A 13625-nucleotide genomic window follows, 5' to 3' on the forward strand; every position below is an offset into this window, starting at 1 on the left:
CACATCCATTGTGAAAAATCTAATGCTGAGACAGCCTTTCGTGCAGAAGTAGAAGTCCTGTGCGCCGCTGATGCACGTTTCTTGTTGGATGCTATCTTTACACGTTGAAGTAGCGAAACAAACGGCAGCGAAAACACAATATATACAACACAGTTCCAAACAATAACACCACTGAAGGACACTTGTATCTAACTGATGCACAATTTGAGACAAAAAGCCACACTATATTTAAATTTAAAAGCACGTTTTCTAGACTAACTAAACACGACCACCACATTCACCAAGGACACTAGCACCACCAGTTCACTTATTCATGTCTACTTTATAGGCTCATGATATTCGCTCTACCCAGCAACTTATAGGACACACCTATCACAAATGTTAAATATTAACGATTCATTTAGCATTAATGAAAGTATTTCTACTTGCACTTATTCTTTCTTTTCATTTCCTATTCTCACATGTCTTATAAATGATGGTTCGCATATTTTCATTTTTGAGTATTTCAAATATACTAACAAAATATAGTATTCTCCTTCATTATTGTTTTCTAATAAATTCTAAAACAAACCAATTCTTCCCCTACTGTAGAAGTATTCAAAGTTATCCTGCAATTAATTGCAATGGACTAATTAAGATGAGTGTTGATGCACTCTCAAACTTTCATACGTTGATAAAAATGCAATCATACGGTCATGAGTGTCCGCAGAGGGAGGGCTAACAGGGAACTCCCCCCCACACCAGGATCGAGTAAAAAATTCCACAAATTATAATCGTAAAAGTGATTGAGATATGTAACCTTACACCCTCAACCATGGAATGCTTTTTCTGTCTTAAAATTTTATTGTGGATTGGCCTGTTTTGGCCCATGGCAGGGTAGCCATAGAACACGTTTTATTGCAGCAATAAAGCACATGTTCCTGTTTTTGGTTCATCTTTTTCTGATTTTTGAAAATATTACTTTTTTGTGATCAGCAACCAGTGTTCGTTTGCTCTCTGTGTCTAGTGAATCACCGAGTGAAGTGTGAATTGCAAATTTATAGTGAAACAGATTTAAACAGAAAAATATCTTTTTAAAAGGTAAGTGTATGTAATTTAATATTATTTTACTTGTCAGTTTTATGAATGTTTTGCTTTTAAAATATCATCGTCATCATCATCAAATTCCTGCCATGTACCCACAAGGGGTTTACAGGATATGATAGTACTATATGAAAAAATTATATCATTACTAACTTCCTATCTACAATTTTCCTCCAAATCAGTCTGTTACTTGTCAAGACTCCAACATTATCAGATCTTATATTTCTATTGTCTAAGGCACTTTGTACCGTATCAATCCACTTATATCTTGGTCTTCCTCTGGGTCGTTTTCCTGCCAACCTGGCAGAGAACACTTGTTTTGCTAATCTTTCCTTGCCCATTCTGTTTAGGTGACCATACCACCTGAGATTAGCTCTGCTAACGCATTCCTGGATGCAGACAATGTCAAGTTCTTTCCTAATATCCTCATTTTTAATATGATATTGCCATTGATGCCATCTGTTCACGCCTATAATCTTTCTCAGGACTCTCATATCTGCGGTCTCTAGTCTTTGGTCAAGTGTTTAATTTCTGACCCAGCTCTCAGATCCATAAGTTAACACTGGTTTGAACACTGTCTTGTATACAGCTAATTTAGTGTTCCGGCTAATTTCTCTCTTATTCCATATGAATTTATTCAATTGACTTCCCACCATACCAGCTTTGCTGATTCTGTTGTCTATTTCTATATTTAATTTACCATCTTAAGTAAGAATTGTGCCTAAGTAGCTGAAATGTTTTACTTGTTCCACAGGTTCTCCATTCACAACACAGTTGACATTTTCAATGATTCTACCTATTTTCATTGTCTTTGTCTTTTTATTGCTGACCTTCATATCATATCTATTACAACAGCTATTCAATTTAATCAGAGAATCTTGCAGACTTGTAGCGGATTTATTTAGAAGTATAACATCATCTGCATAAAGCAAAGAGCTGACATTAACATCTCCAATTTTGATATCATGTTTAATACCACTTTCCTTCATAATGTGATCCATATAGATAATGAATAACAGAGGGGATAATGTACATCCTTGTCTCACACCAGATTTAACATTAAACCATCTTCCTGTACTTCCTTCAATTCTAACTGCTGACTTACAACTCAAATAAAGACTAAGTATTGCTTGATATAATGCCCCGTTGACACCATATAACTGCAGCGTATTGAATAGCTTCTCTCTTGGCACCTTATCATATGCCTTTTCCAAATCGACAAAACTTAAATACAGATCTTTGTTATATTCCCATGCTTTCTCGACTATTTGTCGTAAAGTGAAGATCTGATCCTGACAGCCTCTGTTTGGCCTGAATCCAGCTTGTTCTTCACCAAGCTTTTCTTCCACAATTCTTCTCAACTGTTTCTCAAGTATACTTGCATATATTTTGCCAGGAACACTCAGTAGGGAAATAGCTCTGTAATTCTCACATTCAGTTTTATTTCCCTTTTTATATATGGGTACTATGAGAGCTCTACTCCAATCATCGGGAATTCGTCCCTCTGTCCAGACTTTCTGAACTATGCAGTGCAGCCACTGTAAGACTCTTATACCACCATACTTCAGCATTTCTGGTCGAATATCATCTATTCCAGCTGCCTTTCCACATTTCAAGTCTTTGATGGCTTTTTCTACTTCAAGTATGGATATGTATTCCTGCCTGTATGCCTGGTCAGTGTTTTTTTACCACTGTGCTGTCATCACTGCTTGTTTCATTTAGCAGTTTTTCAAAGTAATTACTCCATACTTCAAGGATATCTTTTTCTCCTGTTTTCATGTCACCTTTATCATCTCTAACTCCTTTTACAGCACTCTTTCCTCCATTCCTAAGCTTCAACAACCTCCAGAATATTTTGCCACCTTCTTGATATTTATTTTCTATATTCTTGCCAAAGTCCTCCCATGACTTTTGTTTAGCTAGTTTTACACAGTGTTTAGCATTCTTGCATTTGTCTCTATATTCTCTAAGAGCACAAGCTGACTTATTTGACAGGAACTTTTGATGTGCTTTCTTCTTTTCCTTCACTGCCTCTTTAACTTCCTGTGTCCACCACGGAGTTCTGATTTTTTTATCCTTGCAGACAACCTCACCACATGCTTCTCTGCCTGAATCAATCAATGTTTTCTTCAGAGTTTGCCACTGAATCTCCAAGGTTTGATTCCTGTTCTCAAACTCTTTCATTTTTTCTTCAATAATCTTTGTGTATTTTAGTCTACAGTTCACATTTGAGAGCTGCTCAACTTTTATTCGCTTTAAAACTTTCTTACATGTTATTCTTTTCAATATGAAATTCGATTTTATCCTGCTCAAGACTAAATAGTGATCACTTCCAATTTCAAATCCTCTGTACACTCTGGTGTCCTGCACCAGGGTGAAAATATCACTATCAACAATAACATAGTCAATGAGACTTTTCTTATTCCTAGCCTCTTCTCTCCATGTGAATTTGTGCACATTTTTATGTTGGAACATGGTGTTAGTAATAACCAGTCCATGTCCTGAGCAGAAATCCTACAGATATTTGCCATTATTATTAGCTTTGCTCTTTTCTCCAAATTTTCCCAAAATATTTTTGAATGTCTCACAATCATTTCCTACTCTGCTATTTAGATCCCCAACAAGGACCAAATTTTCCTTTTTCATTGTGTCAGTTGCTTTTTCTAAAGCTTCAAAAAATTCCTCCACTTCTACCTTAGTAGAACCTTCTGTGGGACCATAGGCACAAATAAGTCTCATTGTCCAGTTCCCCATTGTCATATTTGCCCACATTACTCTACTTGAGACTGACTGCCATTCAAGAAGATTAGCCTCATATTTTGTGTTGAATACTACGGTAACTACTTCTTTTCCTTGATTGTCATTGCCTGAATATAACATTTTGTATTTATTGCTCAGAGAGATCTCACCAGTTTTGGTCTTTTTTGTTTCAGTCACACCTATTATGTCGATCTGGTACTTATCCAATTCCTCAGCTAGCTCCATTTCTTTGCCATTCAGGCTTCTTACCTTGATAGTACCGATCTTTAACTCTGGTGATGTTGAGTTGGGGTTTGTTTTCAGATTTGTTCCAATAGCTGACTTTTCGCTGTTTGCCCTGGTTCCCTGGCGAAAACAAGGTGGGCCTTGTTTAACCAGGCAACGCCCCAGCTGGCATGAAATTTTGTCATGTTGTACCATCATTTGTTATTTTGGTTTAACCAGTAAGAATACAATTTGGTCGGCTAAATCCCAAATTGCCAGCCCATCCTTGTTCGTTCAGTATCCAAGTAGATACCCAACAGGGTGCACCACGAGAAGGTGAGGATTGGACATTAAGTCAGAAGCCCTTGTCGGTTCTCCGCATTCCTTTAAAGGCTATGTGGAGGTCTCCTCTCAGTTATACAGCTTTGACCCTTAAGCACCCCGCTTTTAAACTAAAATAATTTAATTTAGGATTTTGGGATTAATTAATTAGTTGATTTTTAATAAAATATGCAGGTCATTTTTTTTATATATGAAATTGTGCTAAAAACTGTATTATTTCCGAATGCTTTTTTCCAAGAATTAAAGATCAATCAAATCGAGGTAAAATGAAAAGAATGTATTTATAGTTTACAACGATAATTACATTAAATAATTACATCAAAAAATGATAAAAGACGTTTATCGGTTTCTAGGATTTGAAAGGGATAAATTAACTGTGAAAAGGGTACAGAGGCAGATAACAAAGATGGCTTCAGGATTGCACAATCTTAGTTATGAGGATCAGCTGAGGCAACGTGGACTAAGTTTGGTAGACAGAAAAAAAGAGAGGTGATATGATTGAGACTTTTAAACTGTTGAGAGGTGGTTACAGGGTTGACATTGGGAAGTTCTTTCGCTTGGTTGAACAGCGGGAAGAAGTGATGATAAGGGAGCCATCCCTGGAAATTATGAAAGGAAACTGTGAGCAAGAGGATGAGGAGGGGTTTCTTTGCATGGAGGATGGTTGAACCATGGAATGCAATGCCTAATAGAGTGTAAGAGCGAGAACGGTCAATGAGTTTAAGGAGTGGTATGATAGACTTTGTTTCCTAGGAGAGACCTCCCGTGATGAGTCTTGATACACTTTGTGTTTCCTAGGAAGGACTTCCTGCAATGAGTCTTTTGACTTCATGGAGGCCTGAATACTACTACTACTAATAATAATAATATTTATTTACATCAATAATCATAAAAATTTATTGATGTAATTATTTGTCTCAAAGCTTTGCAGCCCACCACTCCCAGAAAATTTTCTGTGGACGCCCATGCATACGGTCAAATTGACGTGAAATTTGTAGCATGGGTTGCATAACCCACACGACAGCACACCCAACTGAAATGGGCAGGCGACGCCACCGGTATTAATGTAATGTATTATTATTATTATCTAAGACCTCCAGGGAGTCAAGGACTCATTGAGGGAGGCTGTGAATTACCCAACCCAACTATCATACCTACCCTTGAATTCATTCACACTGGGTGCACTCACTACCCCCTAAGGGCAAATCATTCCACTCACTCACTGCTCTCTGGGAGAAAAACCTAGCTCTTAACCCTTTCTTGACTGAGAACAACCTTAACTTCCATGGATGTCCCCGTGTTCTCTCCCCGCCTTCAATATAATGAACAATTTCATCAGTTGAAATGCTATAACACCCATTCAAAAGTTTATAGACCTCTATCATATCCCCTCTTTCTCCTGTTAACCAGGGTCTGTAATCCACATACTCGCAATCTGTCCTCATAATCTAAATCCCATAATCCCTTTCTTTATCCTTACATGTCAAGGTTCGCTTCAACATACCAATTATCCTCTGAGTTGTATTTGCAACTTTTGCTATGTGACCTTTGAACTGTAAATTCTTATCCATCAATACACCAAGTTCCTTGCCTCTTCAGTTTCTTGTAGCATAACCCTGCTAATGAACAATTTCATCAGTTGAAATGCTATAACACCCATTCAAAAGTTTATAGACCTCTATCATATCACCCCTCTTTCTCCTGTTAACCAGGGTCTGTAATCCACATACTCGCAATCTGTCCTCATAATCTAAATCCCATAATCTGGGTATAATCTCTATAACTCTTCTTTGCACCCTTTTCACAGCTTCTTCATCCCCTTGGAACCTGGGAGACCAAATCTGTGCACAGTAATCCAAGTGTGGTCTTATCAAAGCCTTATAAAGAGGCAAAATTACTTTCTTTATCCTTACATGTCAAGGTTCGCTTCAACATACCAATTATCCTCGAGTTGTATTTGCAACTTTTGCTATGTGACCTTTGAACTTTAAATTCTTATCCATCAATACACCAAGTTCCTTGCCTCTTCAATTTCTTGTAGCATAACGCCGCTAATATAATATGCCACTGGAACTCTAATCACGCCAAAGTGCATAACATTAAACTAACAGCCATTTTCGTTAGCCCAGATTTCCAGTCTATTTAAATCATTTTGTAATTTCTGAATATCAGTAGCATCCCTTATTACACTGCCTATCTTCGCATCATCAGCAAACAATTGCAAATCTGATGATAGACCCTGCTTGATGTCATTAATGTATAGATTGAACAATAATGGCCCAAGGACTAAACCCTGAGGTACACCACTGGTTACCTTAAATCTGGCAGATTTACACCCACTGTAGAAAACTTTTTGATATCTGTCTGTCAACCATCCCCTGATCCAAGTCAATAGGTTATGTTTTAGTTCCATATTCTCCAGTTTACACAACAGCCTATCGTGTGGTATCCTATCAAATGTCTTAGAAAAATCCAATATTATCATAGTGTATCCATTCCCTTTGTCCAACTCGGCTGTAACATTGTTATAAAATATGAGCAAATTGCTAAAACATGACCTTCCTTTAGTAAACCCATGCTGTTCCCTGCATAGTATAGAATGCCTGTCTACCCATTTCTGTATGCGAGTTCATACCAACTTCTCTAAAATCTTCACTACCACACCAGAGATACTAATAGGTCGGTAGTTATATTAAAGTAGTAATGCAATGTATTAATGTAATGTAAGGTAATGTATTAACGTGGCAGTGATATGTGTCATGCCTGATTGCCTTATTAATATCAAGTTTACTTAATTCTCCATATATCTACTACTCACTCACATCAATCGCTCTTCAAAGTAAATCTTTTTTCCTTAGAGGATGCTCAAACTCATAACCTGAGCATAGCTTACAAGTACTATCTTATATACCATGCCCTAACCAGTTGACAATTGTGGAATTATTGCACAGCATTTGCAGAGTAATGAGCTTTTGGCTGGTTTCAGGTGGGGATATATTTTGCATACAGAAAAAAATTACTGCTTACATCTCTTTCTATGCACCGATGTTCAGCATATCATTATTTTCCAAATATATGTGCACCAAAATATAAAAATATTTCCATTCAACATCTATACCACTTACCAAGAGAAGAACAATAAATATTAATTTATTGTTACAATGTATCATTATAGTTCTTTATATGGGAATAAAATAGAAAACTTCAGTTCATGACTTACCATCATACTAATATTTTCAGTTTTTCATACCTGAACTTAGCTTAGTTCAGGTATGAAGTGATATTGAAGTGATCTGGAGGACCACATCCAGCCCAGTTGTACATTCCTCTTATAATACAAATGTAAATTTAAAAAAATATATAAATAAAAACCAAAGTAATGTGATGTATATTAGACATGAAGTATATCATACCTGAAGAGACTGAAGAGTGCCACAGGCCACCTGCAATATCCCTTTCATTGTATCACATGTATCAAACAATGCTTCTTTATCTTCCTATATACATTACAAATTAAAAAAGAAAAGTTGACTATTTGCTTATATGTGTGTGTGTGTGTGTGATTTTATTTTTATTTTAATAAACCACCTTGGTCGAAAATCAACAGAACACTAGAACAATAGGTGAATGAAAAGATAGGAGTATGTTTACCTTTTTGATGATACCTATCAGAAAGCTTACTTATCCAATTCACTAATCTATTATTCAATCTTATCTGTTCCAATTTAATTACCAGCTTGTTTTATGGTAATCTATCAAAGGCATTCAAAAGATCTATTATATGATGCCTATAAGGCATTATACAAGGTTGGTTCAAAAGGTTCTAGGACTATTATTATTATAAAGAAACTAGTCAAGCTAGCATATTATTGTTTTGTAAGTAGATATGTATGTAAACATGTTGAAATATTATTATTATTATTATTATTCAGGCCTTCATGGAGTCAAAAGACTCATTGCAGGAGGTCCTTTCTAAGAAGCACGTCTATCAAGACTCATCGAAGGAGGTCCCTCCTAGGGAACACAAAGTCTATCATACCACTCCTTAAACGCATTGACCATTCTCGCTCTCACCACTCCATCAGGCAATGCATTCTGTGGTTCAACCACCTTCCATGCAAAGAAACCACTCCTCACCCTCTTTCTCACAGTTTCCTTTCGTAACTTCCAGAGATGGCCCCTTATCATGACTTCCTGCTATTCAACCAAGTGAAAGAACTCCCCAGTGTCAACCCTGTCACCACCTCTCAACAGTTTAAAAGTCTCAATCATATCACCCCTCCTTCTTCTATCCACCAAACTCTGCAGTCCACACTCCTTCAGCCGATCCTCATAACTAACATTGCACAGTCCTGACACCATCTTTGTTATCTGCCTTTGTACCCTTTCCACAGTTAATTTATTCCCATCAAATCCTTGGGGCCAGATCTGAGAACAATAGTCTAAGTGTGGTCTGATCAGAGTCTTATACACTGGAATGATAACCATTTTATCTCTGCAGGTCAGTGTCCTTCTCATTATTGCAGCAATCCTCTGTGTTACCTTCACTACCTTTTCAACATGTCCCCTAAATTTCAGGTTTCTATCAATCATCAACCCCAGATCTCTTGTCTCCCCCCTACTTCCTCCAGTTTAACTCCTCCCATAGAGTATGCAGCATCCCATCGATGTGTCCCAAACCTCAAGACCTTACATTTTGCTGTATTAAACTGAAACCCCCAATTTATTTGCCCATCTATCTAGCTTATTCAAATCCTCTTGCAGGGCTACCACATCTGCACTATTACTAATAACCCTTCCTGGCTTCGCATCATCCGCAAACAACTGAATATCCCCTTGCAATCCATAGACAATGTCATTGATATAGAGGTTAAACAATATGGGTCCCAGTACTGAGCCCTGTGGAACCCCACTTGTAACGTTCTGCTTCTTTGATATTGCTCCACCATACACAACTCTCTGATACCTATCGGACAGCCAATCCTGAATCCAAGAGGGCCCTTCACAAATCCATGTTGACTCTCACAGATAATATTATCCTCATCTGCCCAATGCTGTATATGGTCCCTCACTACTTTCTCCAAGATCTTACTAACTACTGATGACACACAAACTGGCCTATAATTAGACATTTCCAGTCTGCTACTGCCCTTATGCAATGGCACTATCTTATCTTCCTTCCATTCCATGGGCACCTTTCCTGCAGCCAGACTTTCATTGAAAAGCCAGGTCAAAGGCACTGTCAGTTCCTTAGTACATTCTCTGAAAACTCATGGTGAAATACCATCCAGTCCCACAGCTTTACTAACATCCAGAGTACCCAGTATTTGAAACACACTCTCCTCCTGCATCTCTAAACCTCGAACCTACCCTATCCCTCTAATATGTCAAAACTAAAATGTCAAAAACAATCCCAAAGTCACTGTGTTATCTCATTCACCTGTACAGGTTCAGGAATTAATGAAGTGCATCAAGTTTTGCATTAAACTTTGAAAAAAAAAAAAACTATAAAAACTTAAGCAATGCTTAAAACAGCTTTAACCACTGTTAGGGATAATGCCTTAAGTCACTTCAGGATATTCAAGTGGTTCAAAAGGTTTAAAGATGGTCGAAATTTGATTGAAGATGACTCTTGCTCTGGATGATTATCAACATCAAACACTCATGATTTGGTAGTAGCTCATGTTTACAAAAATGGCATCATCAACAGTCAGTGAATTACTGTTTGAGAACTACTCTGTGAAACAGGAATCTCACCTGGATCCTGCCACCAAATTCTGACAGATCTCGAAATCAGGAGGATTGCTATAAAGTTTGTGCTACAAAGACTTCAGCTCATTCAGATGTTTAAATGCGAGTTTCTGACTCAAAAGAATATCACAGTTGTAATTCATACACTCTATTTACCAGATTTGGCTCCCTGTGGCTTCTTTCAATCTCTAAGCTAAAATCTGCACTTAAAGAACAAAGGTTTCAAGACATAAATGTCTTGAAGGATCCTGGTTCTCACCAGTCTCTCCAACACCTTAACCACTACACCTGACACACAGATTAGCCTTTAATTTGAGGCTTGAATTCTGTCACCTCCCTTATGAAGAGGTACAATCTCATATTGAACAAATATGTTAAGGCAGATGTACTCCCTTGCACATTCCTTCAACATATGTAGTGATATATCAAGTCCCTTAGCCTTATTAACATCGCATTTGCTGATTCCCCATATAACTCTTGCTCACTTACTAATCTTATGTTTTCCTTGTTATCAGTCAAGTAATTTTCCCCTATTACCACTACTAACTCTTTTGCTTGCTTACTCCTCATATCCAACACCTCAATCACACTATTCATTTTAACTCCAGAAAACCAACCTTATGCATCTTCTCATTTATCACACATCTAATAATCGAATCCCTATACAAATCCATTCTTGAGACTTTTGTTGTCTCTTTCACACCAACATATGATTTGTTCATTTTGTCTTCTTCACTCTTCCATACATATTTGCAGTTCAATTAATTTCATTCTACATCTACCTCATCTTCTGCCTTATCTTCACCAACACAGTTTTCAAATCCTCATTTTTTTTGCTATCATTCACTCCTCCTATTTTATCACCAGTCATACACTTGTTTACCATCAACCCTGCTGCTCACCAGTTTACTGTTAATTGCACTCTGTTTTTCAACTTGTGCTACATTTGTATAGCTTTCGTTATTCTTACTACCATTGATTGTTTCATTCAGGAAATTGGTTGTCCGCTTTTTCAAAACCTTTTTACTACTCTTTTGTTGCTCTTTCACAGTGTCTCTATTTACTATCAGATGAGTACGCATCCTTTTCATTGCATTCTCGCTACTATTACATTTAGTTACCGATACACTACCACCCAACAAGTCTGCATTCAAATAACACTTCATGCCCACTCTCATTCCATCTGCCTTAAAAATTCATAATTTATCGATATAATGTAACAAATACATATAGCACACCTCACATTTTATGAAACAACTGAAATCAAAATTTAACAAAGCCGCGACTATCTTTTTTTGCCAGTTACTATACTCGGCTCTAAGTTTAACAATTTTATAAAGAACTCAAACAAGCAATCCCAAGCACTACAAACACTGCAAGCAAACAACGTCTACTGCAACTATTACACATAAACACCCATTTATCCACAATTAATTATTCAAAAAACTTATCTGAACTGGAAGCCTTCTTTTCACAAACCTGCCAGCAAAATGCCACCCATATGCATATGATGCAAGCTGGATAAAAAAAATAGGAAACAGAAAGGGTAGTCAGGGAAACACTGTGCAAGTAGGGTCAATTCTGGAAGCAGTAATGAATGCATGTATGTGGATAGTTAATCCACATACATGCATTCATGGGAGTAGTTATGTATGGGAAAAAAATGGAGTAAAGGATGATGAAGGTGAGCAGGTATGGAGAAGTTATTCTCCATACCTGCTCACCTTGAGCAGGTGGTATTTGTAGGACTGGTTATACTCCAAATATTGAATTACAATGCTTATTTATGAATGATAGGAATATCAGAAAGAAGGAAGATGAATATTACAATGATAGAGAATGATCTCCTGACAGGAACAGAAATGAAAGAGTGTGATGTTTTCTGTGAAGATAGGCAGGGTAAGATGGGAGGGAATTGCTGCTGATTACAACACTAATCAGCAGCACTGATTAGTGCTGTAATTAATGCTGTTGGATGTTGGTATGGGCTGAGGAGTGTAAAGGCAAATTTGCTTAGTGATAAAGAGAAGGTTAATCGATTTGGCTGATTTTAATTATGGTTATATTGATTGGAATGAAGCAATCACATAAGAGAATAAGGAGATGAATTACATTCTTAAGAGATAACTATCTTAGGCAATACATAACAGAAGACACAAGAGGGTTGACAGTCTTGGATTTTATCATATCAACAAAGGATGTGATTGCAAATGGAGTGTCTAATCCTCCTCCAGTTGGTGAGAGTGACATTGAGGTAATCATAAAAAACTTAGTATACAAATAGGATGGCATGCAAAGAGGAGTTGGATGGAAAGAATAGAGATACTGCTTGGGTAATAATAAAGAGATATTTAACAGCAGCAATATCTGAGTGTATATTCCAGTGGTAAAAATGCTAAATAAGGTAGGTACATATAAAATGGATGAATAAAGGGATTAATCATGAAATCTGGAAGAAAAGATACTGTGCACAACACAACATGAATGTTGGTAATAATCAGTTGGATGAAGAGTACAAAGAGCGAAGTGAAGTATGAGCAAAAATTATTATAATTATTATTACCCTAAACCCCCAATGGAGTCAAAGACTCATCTAGGAGTTACCGTTGTCATACACACAGCTCATCATAGCGTGCATTAAACACATTCAAATTTTCTGCAGACACCACATGCTCAGGCAAAGCACTCTAATCATTCATCACTCTGTGCAAAAAAACTTGCTTCTCACTTTGTTGTTCACATCCTTCAAATACAGTTTCCAGGAAAGAACTCTTGTTCTCCCCTAATCTCCCACCATTTTATGAAAAACCTCTCTAACATTGATTCTATAACAGCCTCTTACCATCTTGTATGTCTCATATTCAGCATCCAGAAACTACCTTAGTCAGTCGCCTCCGGACCCTTTCCAACATCTCTACTTCCTTTTGAAAAACCAGGTGACCAAATCTGTGCACAGTAGTCCATGTGTGAGCTAATCAGAGCCTTATACAATGGAACAGGAATCTCCTACAAGTCATTGTCCTTCGCCTCATTCCCAGAATTTGTTGTGTTGTCCTCACAATTTTGGCAATGTGTCCTCTAAATTTTAGATACTTATCCACCATCATGCTAAGGTCTTTTATTTTCTCAATCTCCAACAATATATATCCACTGAGCATAAATTCAATATCCAATCTTTTTTTCTTTCTCAAATTTTGTAACATTGAACTGGCATCCCCAATGACGGACATATTCACTCAATATAATCAAGTCTTCTTGTAGGAACACAACATCTGCTCTGGTCCTCATAGTTTATTGTAACTTTGCATCATCTGCAAACCACCAAATATCCCAACCCAATATCATTAACATACAGGTTAAATAGCAATGGCCCTAAAACAGATCCCTGAGGCACACTGCTAGTGATTTTCATCTCTTGGGATATTGCTCCACCATTTACAATTTGCTGATACCTATCAGATAGCCAATTTCTAATCCAATGCACC

The 13625-nt window shown here is 37.1% G+C and overlaps 1 protein-coding gene across 2 annotated transcripts in view; it reads right to left on the reverse strand.

The window, feature by feature from the left end:
• Argl (Argininosuccinate lyase) overlaps window positions 1–13625 on the reverse strand; it is a 350034-nt gene that overhangs the window by 50432 nt on the left and 285977 nt on the right. For both annotated transcript variants that reach the window (XM_090392053.1, XM_090392054.1), the window contains exon 14: window positions 7803–7886. In XM_090392053.1, coding sequence (XP_090248179.1) covers window positions 7803–7886 — 84 coding nt within the window. The remainder of the gene's footprint in view (window positions 1–7802; window positions 7887–13625) is intronic.

The sequence above is a fragment of the Typopeltis vanoorti genome, chromosome 4 (genome assembly GCF_054136105.1).
Source record: "Typopeltis vanoorti isolate ZY-2024b chromosome 4, IOZ_Tvanoo_1.0, whole genome shotgun sequence".
Lineage (NCBI taxonomy): Eukaryota > Metazoa > Arthropoda > Arachnida > Uropygi > Thelyphonidae > Typopeltis > Typopeltis vanoorti.